Source organism: Pogoniulus pusillus, chromosome 13 (genome assembly GCF_015220805.1).
Source record: "Pogoniulus pusillus isolate bPogPus1 chromosome 13, bPogPus1.pri, whole genome shotgun sequence".
In the NCBI taxonomy this organism is placed as follows: Eukaryota; Metazoa; Chordata; class Aves; order Piciformes; family Lybiidae; genus Pogoniulus; species Pogoniulus pusillus.
In genome coordinates, this window is record NC_087276.1 from 2,183,203 (window position 1) to 2,200,356 (window position 17,154).

The window sequence follows — 17,154 nt, forward strand, 5'->3', positions numbered from 1 at the left end:
AACCTCTGCCAGTGTTTCAGTATCCTTGATGTGGAAAATTTCTTCCATCTAGTCTAACTTTCGCCTCAGTTTACAGTCATCACCTCTTGCCCTGTCACAACAGGCCCTGCTAAAACATCTGTCCCCATCCTTCTTAGAGACATCTTTAAGTACCAAAAGACCACAAGTCCAGCAGGTCTAGGGACGTTCTCCTCCCCTCGGCTCTGCCCTGGTGAGACCACACCTGAAATACTGTGCTCAGTTTTGGGCTCCCCAGTTCAAGAGGGACAGGAATCTGGTGGAGAACCCTATGGAGAGCTGCAAGGATGACTGAAGCACGTGAACATCACTCCTGTGAAAAAAGACTGAGACCTCAGCCTGTTCAGTCTTGAGAAGACTGAGAGGGGACCTTACCACAGCCTATAAAGATCTGAGGGGTCGGTGTTAAGATGAAGGTGATAGTGTGGTTTTGGTGGTGGCCAGAGATAGGACAAGGAACAATGGGCACAAGCTGGAACACAGCAGGTTCCACCTCAACACGAGGAGATACTTCTTTATGGTGAGGGTGGGGTGATGAAGCACTGGAACAGGCTGCCCAGAGAGGTTGTTGAGTCTCTTTCTGTGGAGACTTTCAAAACCTGCCTGGATGAATTCCTCTGCAGCCTGCCCTGAATGATCCTGCTTATGCAGGGGGGTGGGACTGGATGATCAGTGGAGGTCTCTTCCAAACCCTAACATTCAGTGATTCTATGAGTAAGGTCTCACCAGAGCCTTGTCCAGGCCAAAACCACCTCAACTCTCTCAGCCTGTCTTCACAGCAGAGTTTCCTGCCCTCAGATCAGTCTGGGGGCTTGCTCTGGATCTGCTCCAACAGGTTCAAGTCTTTCTTGTGCTGAGGACTCCAGAGCTGGACATAGCACTGCAAATGAGGTCTCACCAGACCAGAGGAGTAGAACCAACTCCCTCAACATGCTGGCCACAAATCCAAACCATTTAGGTAAAAGCAAAAAGTCATCCACAAATGTAGGAGGGCAGCAGGGAAAGATGCTGGACAATAAAAATTGGAGGAACCCAACCAGTCAGGAAGGGTTTATTCATGAGGTTCCTATCAATGAGCACCTCTGTCATTAGGCTAATTAACAATGGGGACAAATAAAAGTGGGGTTTTGCTATTTTAACCACTAAAAGCCACTTTGCCTTCTCACTCAGCACTCAGTCTTGCTTTTATAAGAAAATGATGATCACTACTGATATGCTGGCAAAAATGAAGGTACAAATAAACCAATTCTCTAAAGAGGTAGGAAATGTTGGAGGAAATTGAGGCCAGTAAGGAAGTTCAGCTCTTGCTGATCCCACCACGATTCATGCTTTCCACTGACTCCTGCTGTGGTGGGTTTAGTATCTAAAATGCAAAGGACCTCCAGGAGCCATCTCTGGTGACTGACAACAAAGCCCTCATTCGTGAATCAGTCCTTAGCTGAAGAAATATGCAAGTAGTCAAATTCCTGTTGATATTTCTATTTTGTAAACTCTAATTCTGTAATGAAGTTCATGAGCCCATGCCAAGCTTCTACTCTCTGAAGGACTGACTCATACTTTCACTTTACAAGTGGTTTAAAATGGACTTCTACATGGAGCAAAAAAATATCTTAAAGACCACAGTGACAGTGAATACTCTCCCTGTGCACATTCCAAATGGTACAGATTACTACAGAGGAAGAGAAACCTTTTAAAAGTGAAGAAAACCAAGAACCTGGGGTTCCATATACACCCTGCCAGTTCTCTGTATCAAAACAGTGTGGCCAGCAGGACTAGAGAGGCAACTGTTCTCCTCCACTCAGCTAATGGGTTCAGTTTGGGGCCCCTCATTACAAGAAGGACATTGAAGTGCAGGAGCAGAGAAACAAAGCTGGTGAAGGGTCTGGAGAACCAATCTCATGAGGAGTGGCTGCAGGAACTGGGATTCTTCAGCCGGGAGAGGAGGCTTAGAGGAGACCTAATCATTCTCTCCAGCTCCCTGAAAGGAGTTTGGAATGAGGTGTGGTGTTGGTTTGTTATCCCAAATAGCAAGCCATAGGATATGGGCAAATGCTCTTAAGATGTAGCAGGGGAGGTTTAGGTTGGGCATTAGGAACAATTTCCTCCTGGAAAACATTGTCAAGCCCTAAAAGTGGAAGTCCAGGAAAGTGGTTGAATTGTCATCCTTAGGAGGACTTAAAAGCCATATAGATGCAGTGCTGAGGGACACAGTTTAGTGGTGGATTTGGTAGTGTTGGGTTAATGCTTGGGCTCAATGGTCTTAAAGTTCTTTACCAGCCTAGACAATTCTGTTAGTTAATTCTTAGATTTTTCTACTTCAGATAGCTGTGTTGGGTTTTGTTAATCTTTTTTCTCTTCTATTTTCTCCTGATGTTACACACAACTGCCTTCCATTCTCAGAGAAGTTCACAGCTTTTTCTTTCTTGAGTCCTGTGTCCAGTTCTGGGCCACTCAGTTCAAGAGAGATGTTGAGGTGCTGGAAGGTGTCCAGAGAAGGGCAACAAAGTTGGGGAGGGGCCTGGAACACAAACCCTGTGAGGAGAGGCTGAGGGAGCTGGGGGTGTGCAGCCTGCAGAAGAGGAGGCTCAGGGCAGAGCTCATTGCTGTCTACAACTACCTGAAGGGACATTGTAACCAGGTGGGGGGTGGCCTCTTCTCCCAGGCAACCAGCAATAGAACAAGGGGACACAGTCTCAAGTTGTGCCAGGGAAAGTATAGGCTGGATATTAGGAAGAAGTTCTTCACAGAGAGAGTGATTGGCATTGGAATGGGCTGCCCAGGGAGGTGGTGGAGGCACCGTCCCTGGAGGTCTTCAAGAAAAGACTGGATGAGGCACTCGGTGCCATGGTCTGGTTGATTGGCTAGGGCTGGGTGCTAGGTTGGACTGGATGAGCTTCGAGATCTCTTCCAACCTGGTTGATTCTATGATTCTATGATTTGGGGTTTTATGGCTGTAGCCTCACCTGCTCCAACTTTTAGGCATTCTGGGGATAGATAGGCAAGGACATCCAGAGAGAGAAGTCAAGGTGGACATTTGAAATGTATGATCACCTATGTATTATTCTTGTTCTATTAATCTATTTCAGATGTTGTGTTATCTGTCCACTTATAATATTTAAAATACCACAAGGTTCAAACAAACAAACAACACAAACCCCAAATCTGAAATGTTACTCTTCTGGCACAGTAACAATTACAAAATTTGTATCCTCAAACAAGAGAAACTAACAAATTTAAACAAAACCACCAAAAACTTTTCTCCATGACAACAATACCATGTGAATTAACTTTATTTCTCACTAAGTAACCCCTGAGCTTTGTCTCATGTTCCTGGGTCATTGAGCAGAGAGCTCTCAAAGCCAAGTTCGGCGTGACAAAGGTCGTGAGCTCCTCACTGGTGCGGGACTGGGATCCAAAGGGAACGTTTCTGTGGGCAACTGGTTGGACAGCAATTGGAAAGAAGGTATAGGACAAAGCACAATAAATTATTCGTTGTTTTTCTTTCCTCTCCTATCCCATTTAATGAGGGAATGCAAGATTTTAGCCAGTGGTTCCTGTCTTTCCCCTAAAATCAGAGTTAACAAGACACTAAGAACATATCTAACTGATTCGACAGCTGCCATCAGCTCCATACCTCAGGTTAATGAAAACCAAGTGCTCTCAAAGGCTTCAGAGAAACCAGCAGCCCAAGATCTAGCTCAGCAAAGAGTTATGGGATAATTCTTAAACTCAGGCAGTGAAATGTTTTGACAGGAGAAGAAAGAAGCCTTGAAACAGCCTGCATCTCTACTACTGTTCACGGAAGAGACTGGAATTTTCTTATCAAGATTCCTCCTGAGCTCCAGGTAGTGGCAGAAGAAGGGCAAACTTTGTTAAAGTCTGCTATGACCTTCTACACAACCCACTCAACATTTAGGCAGCTTCTCATTTTGAAGCTGCAACCTTGACAGCTGCTGCTTTGACTCAGTTATGGGGGAAGATGACAGGGAAAAGGAAAAAGTAGACTTGAGAGGTTTTCTAGAGGGCATGGAGGGAAAAAAAAAAGAATGCTGTGTAGCAGGAGACAGATGACATACATGTGTTCTTCCAGTACAAACATAACATTGTCATACTAGTTATGCCTGGGCAGCCTACAGGTTAAGTACAGGAAGCAAGTGGCCTCATGGGCAGCAACAAGTGAATCCACTGAGAGCCCAACATAGCACACTTCCAACCCAGCAAACAGCCTGAACTGCCTGGTGTGGGGCAGTGCACTGCTTTGCACTAATAAGAAGCACATGGCAAGGTCAGGCGATGCCCATGTAGAGCGGAAAAGCTTTTTCCCTTATCTTAAATGAAGCAGTTCAAAATATTGATACTCTGTCTCAAAAACAATCTGCTTTCTTGTAAGAACACACACTTGCAGTTGTTAGGCAAGGGGGTTTTGCAGCACTGAAAAACCAGTGATGACCATTTGCGCCAGGATCACAAATGAATGTGCCAGGTCGGAAGCACAGTTAGATCCCCTACACGCATTAACACACAGATATTCTACCCCTTAACAAGCCTGAGTTAACAAATGTGTGTTAGAGGAAAATACACTGAGCAACTGAAGCCTAATTTGAAAAGGAAATATGATATTGCCTATAAACGTATTCATGAAAGCCAAGAGGCTGCATAATAGGCATAGAAAACACAAAAATATGCAATTTACATATATTACACACTAATAATCTCCATTCTGACATATTTAAGGAGCTCTAGCTGAGGTGGTGTGCTTGCAGTTGAGTTGCTCTTTCATCAAACACAAACGAGCCTATCGTTTCCCTGCTCCGTCCTGCAAAGCCCAGCCCTTCACAGCGCTGTAATACAGAGATCCTCTCGCCAGCTAGCAACAAGTAAATCAGACAGACAAAGAGAATAATCAGTTGTCTGGAGGAGATCTGCAGATGTCGTCTTGGTGTTGAAAGTGCTAAATATCAACGAGGTGAGACTAGTTCTATTCTTACTCTATTGGAGAGCAACAGCATTTATTACCCAGCCTGCGAGACGGGTATGCTGCAGCGCATTCTGCTTGCTAAACCAAGACATGTAGTCCTCTCTAACTTCCACATTCAAAGCCAACACAACAAAAACTGAAATTACAGCACCCTAACCACCTCTGCTTGTCCTCTGCCTTCGCTCTGTGCTTGCCTTACACAACAGATTTTTCCACTGTATTTGAGAACAAAGTTAGAAAGGAAACAACATCCTGCCTGCATGTCAGACCTTCACTTGGAATAAACTGAATTAAAGGGCATAAGGGGGTTTAAGTCTAGCAAGAATATGATCTGGTGAATCCTAGTATTAGGTTTTACTCTGCACTTTAAGGAGTAAAATCACAAAAGATTATTTGGGCTTCAGACAAAGCCCCTCTCTCCTGTTTCAGTCACCGTAAATTCAGCTTCAAACACAGTGTCCAGAGTCTGCAAGGCAGACATGGATGGCTGGAAACATTATGTTAATTGCTCACACACCCAGATTTATTGTGGTCCCAGTGGCTAGTAAAAAGACCCTCTTTCTTCCTCATCTAAATTCCATGCACACAGGCAGGGCACTGCAACATGCCCACTCAGCAGGAAAACTCCTGTTTCTCTAGCTCCATGAAATCCGGACTTGCTGGCCACCACCACCTCAACATAGGCAGGAAGAGAGCTGGGGAAGCGTGACAAGAGGATGCTCCTTCATGTCAGACACAGAAATGTCACAATGTTCATGACCAACACCCAGGGCTCTTTGGGGCATAAAGACATTCCCTGTTCTGCTACGGTCCCACAATTTGCTGCACGTACAATAGCGATCCAAGGCTGTATCCCTCTCTATATAACATCACTTTATACACATACCCATTTTATACAAATCTCTAATCATTACTTAGGTCCAAAAACTGCTTTAGAGGAGCACTTGATAGTACTGCATGAATTTAGGAATGGTTTTTCTCTTTATTCAATGGAAGGATCTTTAAACAGCCAGTAAAAGTAAGCACTCAGGTGGCAAGAAGCTGTTCAAAAGTTAACTGGATACAATGAGTGATGGTGTCAGCTCCTGAATGACCAATATCCTTCTAAACCTGTTGGTAGAGCTGCAGGACTCCACCAGGAGCTCTAAGCACTGGGGTAAAACAAGATTGCAGAAATCTAAGTTAAAAAAAGCCAGAACAACTGAAGTTTCAGGGCTGGGTGTAAAGAAGCCCAGTAACTGATTAAAGTCACCTAATCTGCTCTAGAATCTCCTTCTGATTATATCAACCCTCAAATCAGCAAGACTTTGGGGAGGGGAAGAAACCCGGCCTGACTTTTTTGTCCCACTTCTTCCAGACATCACAAGATTTCTTTGCTGCTGTGCTCCGCTTCTGTGTCACAAGACAATAAAAGCTTTGTGAAGAGGCAGGAACCAAACCCAACAAAATAATAGAAAAAAAATTAAAAATCACATTTCCCATCACCAGAACTGAGAAACCTTTAAACTGACACTAACAACTACCTCTGATGGAATAACACTGAACCCCAGGAAGGCATTTGTGACACAGAGCTTGGCACACTCCTGCTAATAAATAAATAAATGAAGCGACCAACATCATGTTCTGGCTTTTGTGGGAGATTGCATTTAGAAATCAGAGTTCTTTTCAACCAAGCCCATCCAAGTCTTGTCGGGAATACATCCATTTGTTTTCCTGTTGGGTTGGGGTTTTTTTCCTTCCTCGAGATTTCAAGCCATAAAGTTTTGTACCTCGCTCTCCGCTATAGGAATCTGTGAAACTTAATTACATTTACTGTTACAAAAAAAGGTTTATGAACTTTTGCCTTTGGGCAAAAATGTTTATTTCATTGCCTTTGTTATTCATTCTTTTCAACTCCGGTGCCTTTGAACTTTTCAGCTGCACAGAGTTATCACCGTTGCACAGGAACCAGGAACTGTACTCCCGAGATGCAAACCACAAGTTGAAGAAAACGAAGGAGGCAAAGATATCTGAGTCGTTATTTTGGCCACCCTTTGTGCCATTAAAATCTCATTTTCTGCCTATTAGAATGCCCTCTCCCTGCTTAGGCAGCGGTGATAGTCAGTGATTAGTGTGTAATTGAGTATAATTGTCTTTTCACTTTTCATTTGTGTCATTCTGAGCTTCTCTCTGTTTTTCTAACCACTGAGAGGAAAAAAAAAGGGGAGAAAGCAGATAAAGCTGTTCAAACTCTCACTTTCAGCCCTGAAGAGATTCCTGATTGTAATTATAGATTGCATCCTCTTTGTGACTTCTCAGAATCTAGTGGACAGCTCTTCCCAAGCACCTGGGCAAAGCCCAGCCTAATAAAATAACCCACCATCTCTTCAAGCTTTAACTAATAATGTCAGCTTCAGACAGATGCCGCGTGTAGGCAAATGTAACCAACCTTTTGACACGCAATTATCAAGGCAATTTATTAACATGATTTCCTAAAAGGAGCTCATGCAAATTAGAAAAACAATTACAGTGTCCATGCAGCTCTCTATTGCCAGAGAGAGGTATTGCTCCTAATTTATGCATTTATAACTTGATTAGAGCTCGTCTCAGGCCACACTGCTCAGTGTCGGAACTATTCTCCTACCGCTTGGCTGCTGTTTTCCGGGTCCACTCATTAATACCTCAGTGAAAGCACCTCAAAAAGATATTTTATTCACAGAAAGCTACATAAGTGATTTCCAGACCTAGTCCTGGATCTTCAGGAGAAGAGCAGCAGGTTATGACTGCTTAACAACCGAATGCAAATATGAAGCCTGCATGATTACATTATAAATCACTTGAAATTAGATATAAGCTGTGACTCTTGATTCAGCCAGGAGGAGGGGAAAAAATAAGAAAAGAAGGAAGCCAGCAAACTAAAATCATGTGGCTTGTATAAAGAATACATTATGGTTTAAATTTGGCAATTCATTATACAGTGGCCTGAGGGAATAGACTCTTTGGTTCTGGTATACAGCAAATCCTCTGTCTGAAAACACAGGACTGACCTGAGGTGAAAGGCCATTGCCAATGGCAGGGTTCATGGGATTTGAGGGTCCGGACGGAGGCACAAAGCTGTCTGTATAGCTGGAAAATCCATGCCTGCTGCTGGGGAGGCAATAGGCAGAGCTGCTCTCTGGATTTGAAGGGAGGCTGCTTTGGTGTACAGTGCTTGGAGGGAGAGGCTGAGGTCTGTGGACAGTGCTGCTGGGATCAGACACAGCTAGAAGCAAAAGAAACATGTTGAGATGTTTTCCTCGTTTTTCTCTGGCATAATACATTCATTACGTGAAGCGAAGCTCGGCAGAATTGCATCAGGACCTGCATCTAAGGACTGGTTCAGCAGCAAGGCACATCTTTCACATTGCTAGACGTTTACCTGGCCAGTACCATGGCATCGAGTTTTAAACAGACTCAAGAAATCCTAACACTAGGCACACGCAGCTTTCAGACGAGCCTGAGTGGGCAGATGTTGTTCAGGATCGACACAGCAATACTTTACATAAACAAAACACAAAGGAACTTTTTATTTGCTTAAAAGGCTGCTAACAGGCTTTCCCTTCCTGGCCACAGCACAGGAATTCCTCTGTGGTTTGTAGTGAACATAGCAATGGATGGGAGAAGCCCTGGGTTTGGAAAAATGCCCTGAACTAGACCATTCACTTCACCTCCAGTTAAGAGGCAGGTCTCAAGAAGAGCAGGACACCTGGCTCGAAAAAGAACAAAGCCTACAGATGAGATTTTAACAGCAAAATCTAGCAGAGTCTAAATTCAAAGCTCCCCTTCCAAATCCATCACAGGCTGCAGAATTCTGACAACATTAAGACAGATTGTTGGCATTCTAACACTTGCTGCTACCCAATATGAAATGAAGAGCTGGTTTTCTGCTCTCAGATAAACTTATTTACCCACCTTCCCTTTCTGTATGTTAGAGAAGGAGACATTCCCCCAGTGGGTCAGCACACAAACCCCACAGTGACATTTCCCCAAGTACCTGTTGGCTACTGTACCTTGCGGTATGGAGGTGGGTTGATAGGAGGGCTCTGAGAGCTGGTACGTGGGCAAAGTCGGCATGGCACTGGGTGGGAATCCTCCTGGGATCAGATGGTTGAAGGCCATCAGCTGATTGGCTCCTGCCTGTTTCCTCCATCTAGCACGGCGGTTACTAAACCAGACCTACAAACATTTTCATCAAGGACGTTAGGTTTTGGTACATTTAGCAGAGGTGCTTTGGAAATAAGGGAAGTGCATTTCAAGTGTGCTCAGTGTCTGAGACAGGAGATGAGCTCTGAGAGAGAAGAGGAGTGCAGGGCTCAGAGCTCCCAAACAAGAAAGGATCCCTTAGCACACACTTCCACAGGTCAGACAGGACGCAGGAATTCCAAATGTCAAACACAGCCTTGTCTGAGAAAGGAGCTGACTAATGCTTTCAAGTTTTAGAGCTTTTAATAGCTATCAATCACTACCCCCAGAGCACCAGATTTAATGGTGAAGGGAAAACCTCTCTCCATTTGAGCTCAGTGCCAGCCAAAGCTATTTGCTCTGGAGTCTATTGCCTTTGCACTTAATTTGCTGACGAGTTAGCGGCATTGCTTAATGCACTCTTGGAAGGGGCTTGCACTTAAGATATTGGGATAGTACACTGCCCTAACGACCAACAGAACTTTAAGCTTTTAATTTGAAAGCCCAGTGTCCAAAACACACACGAATCCCTCCCAGCAAGTCTTGGTGCACTCACATATGTACAAAACATCTCTGAGTAAACTTGACGTTAACAGTGGAGCAGGATTTCACTACTAGATTAGCATTTCAGAACCACTTTGAAATCTGTTCCCAGGGTACCAAACAGATGGGGGCTGGATTAGTGGGACATAAATCTGCTTCCCTTCACGTCATTCTCAGTTCATGTTTTAAGCTTTCCAAGCCTTGGATGGTTCTTATTGCCTCCAAGAAAGGAAAAGACAAGACCTCACAGATGCAAACGTAGTAAGAGCTGAAAAACACATAGATTACTATTGATATTAGAGTGATTACACATGCCACAGATGGGAAGGACAACCAGCTGCAGCAGGGTGCAGCCTCTGCCTTGCTGCAATTGTAGAGCAACTTCTGCATCACAGCACTCAGGCCCATGAGGTGGACCACTGCAGAACAGAGAGGTTGTTTGAGATAAGGAGGGTTCCCGCGCTTGTAAACAAGCAGATGGTTATTCGTCATGGCACGATGCAGGAATCATCTGTGCATGCTATCAATTAGGTAAACCCTTAACTGAGCATTAGCATCTTACAAGGCCCACCTGCATAGCCAGTTTGACCTGCAAGCCACCAAGGCATGCTTGCTGATGAGCTACATGTAGATATGTTTGTGAAAGCTTGCTGGGTCTCAGATCTATCACCCTTCCTGCAACCACACTGGCTTATAGCATCATAGCATGGTTTTGGTTGGAAGGGACCTTTCAGATAGAGTCCAACATGTTCCTCAGCACCACATCTACACATCTTTCAAATGTATCTCCAGACAGCCTGTTCCAGGGCTAGATAACCCTTTCAAGGAAGAAATCTTTCTTAATAGTCACATAACATGACCCCATCATCTCAGACTGGCCTTCTACATGTAACATCACTTATAAACCATGAGTGGGCCTTACATAAGAGTGTAACAACATGTTGGACTGCACTGTGGGCTCCTCCTCCACTTGCTATTCCATAGCAGGAGTGGTGGGACTCACTGGGCCATCTGGTTTCTGATGTGGGCCATCTGTCACCATGTAGTCTGATCTGGCTTCATCCTCTTTTCAGAATGAGTTGCTCAGTTCACACAGCTGCCTCCTCCTTTGGCCTAACCGTCTACTCCTCAATTACACACACCCACTCTGCTTCAAGATTTAGGACAGGAGGATAAATGGAGCCCCTGTTCTACCTCAGGTTTTTTGCTCCCTCTGCCTCCACACTAACCATTTCTGACAGCAGCTGGCAGGGACAAGACATCAGACAACTATTGCAACAAGCAGTAGTTCAGAATGAGTCTAGATTCAGCAATGGGTTTTAGTTTCTCATCCTGTAGACATCTATATCCTTTTGCACCTTTCTTCTTACCCCCTGCTTCCCTCCCTGGTGTTTAAATCTATATTTCTTACCTACTCCTCACAGAATCCTTACACCTGCCTCCCAAAGTCAACCAGTCTCACACTCAGCATCTTTAGAAAGAAAAAGGGGCAAGGCACACAGAAGAGCAAGAAAGAGGCTTTGCTAAAGGGTGCTTAGGAAGGATGATGGAGGTCAGAGAGGGAGGAGAGAACAGCAAAAGCATGTTGTAATTAACCTTCCCAAGTCGTTAATGATGCCTTTCTCCATGACACTCTCCCTTCTTCAGGTCAAGAGGGTTATCTGCTGATCTTCAAATGCTTTGGGAGCACTAGATGAGTGTATTTGACTGGAGAATGAGGTAAGGAGATTTGGTTTCCCCTGCAGATAAGCATTTGCCTTCAAGCCTGAGATCTCTATTAAAATAATTCAGAACCCAAACTTCAATTCAGTAGTGAGTGATCTGCATTAATACCAAGTTTTATCCTTTTATTTACAGACAGATTTGGACTCATTTTAACAAGCTGCATTTTTCCAGACCTGCAGATGTGTCTTAAACATCCCTGACAGTCACAGTCAATGGTATCTGCAAGCCTCTGGCAACCCCACGATGAACAAATTTGTGCAGAGCTCTGTTGCCAAATGGAGTACTCTTAATTTCAGTGGGGCTCCACAGGGGTGCAGGAACCTCGCCTGGTCTGTGCAGACACAAGGTATATGATCTACTTGTGCTGGAGCAACATGCAGGAGCTCTAAATCAGGTCAGCATTGTTCCCGATGCTGTGCACATACAGACATGGACAGAGGAAGTGTGGCTTGTCTGAGGGATGGAAGGGTGCAAAACCATGTCTAGACCAGAAGCCATGGCACATTCACTTTAGGGAGGCTCTAGCTCCCCACTTTCTATGTCACTTTCAAAGATAGAACGTAATACACAGATGATTTAGACACAAAACTGAACTTCAGTGTCTGGCCAAAATTTACACCTCAGAGAAATGAGGAGAAAAAAAGTCAGAGTAAAAGGGGAGATGAGGTAGAAAACACAGTCCTTTAAGGGAAGCAATTATTGGGGGCTCCAGTTTTCCAAGCATCTGGAACTGCATTCACCTAAAAAAGAAATCATTCCACAATAGAATATAAAAAGTAATTTTCAGCACTGTAGAATGGACGAGGTGAACTAACAGGCTTCTCCCATCCCTAGTTTCTATTATTAGACCTTTCCTTTTATTATCATTTTTCCTTTAAGTAGTTTGCAAGGGATCACGCCAACATCTTACTCCGTTGATCTCAACAGGATACTCTTTAAAGGATGCACTTACTCACTTGGGAGCCCACGAGTGTAATTAGCCTTGACATTTCCACAGCCTGATCGTAAACACAGAGTGCTCCATGTGCTTTTAAGGCAAAAAGAGCTCTGATCCAACAGGGCAAAACAGTCAAGATGTGAATTTTGTGGAGAAGTTGTGGCTCTGTTGTTACACACAGCTCTGACCGCTGCAAGGAGTGCCAGAAACACACCAAGTCAGAAGAGCGATGTATTGTTAATGGCACTTCTCGTGTCAGAGAGCAGAGCTCGGTTCTTTTTTCCCCTTTTGCCTTATGATGTTCCTCATGACAACTGCCTGCCTTGCCTTCTCTGCTTCCCACATCTCTATTCCCCCAGAATTCCTATGTTCAAAATAAAGTCTGCCCATCCTGCAAACAGGAGTCAATCGTGGATGTGTCATCAAGAAATGATGTTGGAGAGCGCCAGAATCATAGAATCACCAAATGGTCTGGGTTGGAAGGGACCTCCAAAAGTCATCTAGTCCAACCCCCATTGCAGTCAGCAGGAGCATCCTCAACTAGACCAGAAGCAGTGAGGCTGCCTTGTGAACTGAGGAGCCTAAAGAAGGAAACCGCTCATGAAGCTGGGCTTCACTGGCCTGGACAGAGCTGATTCCATGACCAGATAGATGAAATGCTGCTGTGTTTCACAGGACACCCACAATGTCTGGGTCCTTCTGTCCTTGTTGATGTCTGGGTCCTGCTGTCCCTGTTGACGTTAGACTCACATTTACTTCAGCAACCTTCAGAGCAGTCTCTGCAGACTCTCTTTCACCCTCTCCCCTGGCCAACAGACACCAAGACACAAGTGGAACTTCATTCAGAGAACACAAAATAGTAGGGAAGAAAAGAAGAAGAGTTTTTTCCCTTTGTTTTTTCCTGATGGAGGATGAGTTTCTGTCCTATCTCACTATGGTATGGCAAGCTCCATGGAGAGCACTCACAGAGATCAGCTATACAAAGGAGAAAGAGCAAAAGCAACTTTTTAGCAACAACTAGACAATAACTCAGCTGCACTGAGACATCACAGAATTGTTTTGGTTAGAAGAGACCCTTTAAAATCATCAAGTCTAATCATTAATCCAACATGGCCAAGTCCTCCACTAAACTGGGTGGTTCCTGAGCACCACATCTACACAGCTTTTAAATCCCTCCTCAGATAATGACTCCAGCACTTTCCAGAACAACCTGGTCCAGAGCTTGACAACCTTTTGAGGGAAGAAACTTTTCCTGACATCCAACTTAAAACTCCCTTGCCACTTCCTCTTGTCAAGTGCTTGTTACCTGGGAGAAAAGGCCAACCTTCACCTCACTCCAGCCTCCTTTCAGCGAGTTGCAGAGAGAGTGGTGGTCTACACTGAGCCTTCTTTTCCCCAGGCTAAACAACCCTAGTTCCTTCAACCACTCCTCACAAGACTTGTGCTCTGTATTCTTCACCAGCTCCTGCACCTCAAAGTCCTTCTTGCAGTGAGGGTCCCAGAATTGAACCCAGCAGTGCCAAGTACAGGAGGACAATCACTGCCCTAATTCTGCTGGCCACACTACTGCTGATATAAGTCAGGATGCTGTTGACTTTCTTAGCCACCTGGGTACCTCCAGCCTCACAGGAGTAAGGCCTCCTGTGGACGTCATGGGTGGGCCTGTTTCCTCACAGTATCCCAAAGCCATCCTCACCTGGCACTGAGAACAACCTGCCCTGAGCATCGCTGGGAACGCTGTGAGGCTGCAGGTCCGCCAGGAGCTGCTGGTTCGGACACAAAGAGTTATAAACATTACAGAACCCAGAATCCTTTTAAACCAAACAGCAAGAAAAAAGAATTAATAAAACTAACTAATTAAACCCACACCACACGTGGAAAAAAAAGACAACCAGACCAAAAACCCACTAGGCTGCGTCAAAGGGAACAAGGACTTCCAACCACCTCCCAGAGCAATCCAACACGTTCAGCCCTCACAGGTTCCTTTGGAAGGACTTTGACTGAGTTGTGCTTTTAAAGCACTGCATAGTTGTGCAGAAATAGTGAGTAATAAGCAAATTGAACTGTGTGTTTATAAATTAAAGCGCCACTAATTTCAGCCCTTAGGCAGCGGGGACCAGAAAAAGAGAATCAAAATCACATCCTTTCTCTTCCTTTATATTTAAAAACATCTTCTTGGGCCTGCATATGTTTGTAGTTGGCCAATTTCCCCGTAAGAATTCCTCCTTCACCCCAGGGGAGAAGAAATAAAATCAAAGAACCTGCAGTTACAGGGTTATCTACTGCAAGAATGCACACAGCATTTTCTGTTGTTGTTCTAGAGGTGATACAGGGGGGACAGCCTCGAGACAAGAAGAAATCCTCCACAAACCAGGCCAGGAATAACTGTAAAGATCTGCTGAAAGGTCCTAAGAGTCCCTGAATCCATCCTACATTCCTTAACCCCATCTCCCCATAGGTTTGTGCAGCTCAGCATTCAGACTCCAACCCTAGCAGAGGAGCTGACAGCAAGAAAATTCTCTTCTTCTGGCACAGATCCTCCCTCACGATTTCCCAGTGAATGCTTCTCCCTGTTCGCTACTGAGACTACTAAAGAGGAGAGATTTGGCTTCAGAGCTCTCAGACCTTATTATTAGCTTAGGAGTCAGCATTTTTTCTCGTCAACCTTCCCCTCACTATCATCTTCTCCCAACCACCTCTTCCCCTCCCTGCTGTGCAGCAGAACAACAGAAACAACACACAAGCACAGTATTTATCAAGTAAATACTTTTATCGCTCTCCTTGCGGCTACTCAAGACTTCTGAGCTCTTGGGGCTGCTCTTATTTGCTGAGGCTCTAATAAGCATTTTGCCAAAGCTTACAAGCTGATTACAAGTTTGACATGGGAACATTCAGCCCCATCCTAGTAGCCTGGAGTGATCTGCCTGAATTTTCAGACATGCTTTTTTTTTTTTTTGTTAAACAATATTGTTCTTTATGGAAGCTCTCAAGCAAATCAATTTAAACCCCTGGTTTGGCTGAGAAGAACCTTCCAGGATGGGCCAAACTCATGCTTCAGAATTCTTCCTGGATTGCCCTGCTTTTCAACCATTATTCATGAACTAAAAGACTTCAAACACAGAATCATAGAATCAACCAGGTTGGAAAAGACCTCGAAGATCATTCAGTCCAACCTAGCACCAGCCCTATCCAGTCAACTAGACTAAGTGCCCCAGCCAGGCTTGGCTTGAACACCTCCAGGGACAGTGACTCCACCACCTCAGTGGGTAGCTCATTCCAATGCCAATCACTCTCTCTGCCAACAACTTCCTCCTATCAGCCAGCCTAGACCTCCCCCAGCACAACTTGAGAGTCTGTCCCCTTGTTCTGTTGCTGGTTTCCTGGGAGAAGAGACCAACCCCCACATTTATGCCATTGCCTTTCAGGGTTAAACAGGACAGCCATGCGCTAGCTGCTTCTGGCAGCAGGAGCTGCATCCCCCCAGCATCCCATACAACTCAAGGTGGTTCAACATACAAGCCTCCTGCATCACATTCCCCATCCTTTGGCAGGCCTGCCTTCACCACACAGCCCAAAATGATTTGTCTGACCAGCCAACTCCCATCAGCCCAGGCAGGCTCCTGGCCCTCCGCCTGCCACGGGACAAACCTGTGCCTTATTTACAAAGCCTTCTCCAAAAGAGAGGAGAAAACACCTCCCGCTGACAAGCCAAAACAGGCTTCCAGTTGCTGCCAAAGCTCACCCAGTTCATCCAGGTCTAAAAATAAGCCTGCTGTGGGAACCAAGAGGTGGCCAGCAAAGATGCTACACGCAGCATTCCATATGCGCCGATTGCTGCCGAAGCTGTAACCGCACGGCTCTGGAACTCAGAGAGAGGCTTTGATCTTTATCTGCACTGAAGAAAATATCACTTTTAGAGTCTGCCTTCAGATCCAGTCAGTTAAATAGGCCACAGACCTTAAGGGTCTGCACAGCAACTTCATGATGGTTTAATGAGGTTTTAAACTGGACCAGTAAAGCACTGCATGGTTGTTCTTTTTACTCACAGCATCTGAATCTTTAACTTTGTGTTCTCAGAGTATTGCAAGCCTTTGGGTTTTAATGAAAGGTCATCCTTTGGGCCTCTACTTATGTTTCTGAATTGGACCTCCACAAGACCAATGAATGTTCCCTCTCCTGCTGCATCTCACATGCTGCTTTTGGAAGAAGCAACGGAAGAGGCCATTCGGTCTCTGCACCACATCTAGGCTCAAACACAGAGGAGAAAGTCTCAACAGCCGCTGAGTGGGGAAGGTGCTGCAGGAGAAACCTCATTTTACCTCCTGGCTCCACTCAGTGCTGACGTATTTGCAATTATTACAGTGACACTCCTTGTGATCCTTGCAACATGGGATCAATTTCCCTGTTTCTTTTCCCTATCCCCACATCACAGTCACAGTGTAAATTCCTTTTTCAGCACCTTGCAGCTTGTAAAGAATTCCCCTTCAGGGATGACACATTCTAGGTTTGATGTCAGTCCAGAGGCCACTTTTCTCCCCAGCCTTCAGCTATCTTCAAACATGCACTTGGTTACCCTTCAGCAGTGGGAAAGGGAGAAAATGGAGGAAGGCTTCATCAGTTTAAGACTCTTCCTTCCCAGGTGTTCAGAGATGGCCTCAGGGAACAGAAGGAAAAGGGGAAGCAACAGAGCAACCAGTTGAGAAAAACAGAACATGAGATGCAGGCACTACATGGAACAACTGAGGGAAGACAA

The 17,154-nt window shown here is 45.0% G+C and overlaps 1 protein-coding gene across 7 annotated transcripts in view; it reads right to left on the reverse strand.

Annotated features, from left to right (window-relative positions):
* Positions 1-17,154, reverse strand: part of PAX3 (paired box 3) — an 89,488-nt gene that overhangs the window by 10,989 nt on the left and 61,345 nt on the right. For 4 of the 7 annotated variants that reach the window (XM_064152770.1, XM_064152773.1, XM_064152771.1 and 1 more), the window contains 2 exons: positions 9,025-9,190; positions 8,023-8,237 (listed from right to left, as the gene is read on the reverse strand). In XM_064152770.1, the coding sequence (XP_064008840.1) occupies positions 8,023-8,237; positions 9,025-9,190 (381 nt within the window). Of the gene's footprint in view, positions 1-8,022; positions 8,238-9,024; positions 9,191-9,752; positions 9,984-10,048; positions 10,063-17,154 lie in introns of those variants that run through there. The other 3 variants (XM_064152782.1, XM_064152783.1, XM_064152775.1) reach the window with 3 other exon arrangements.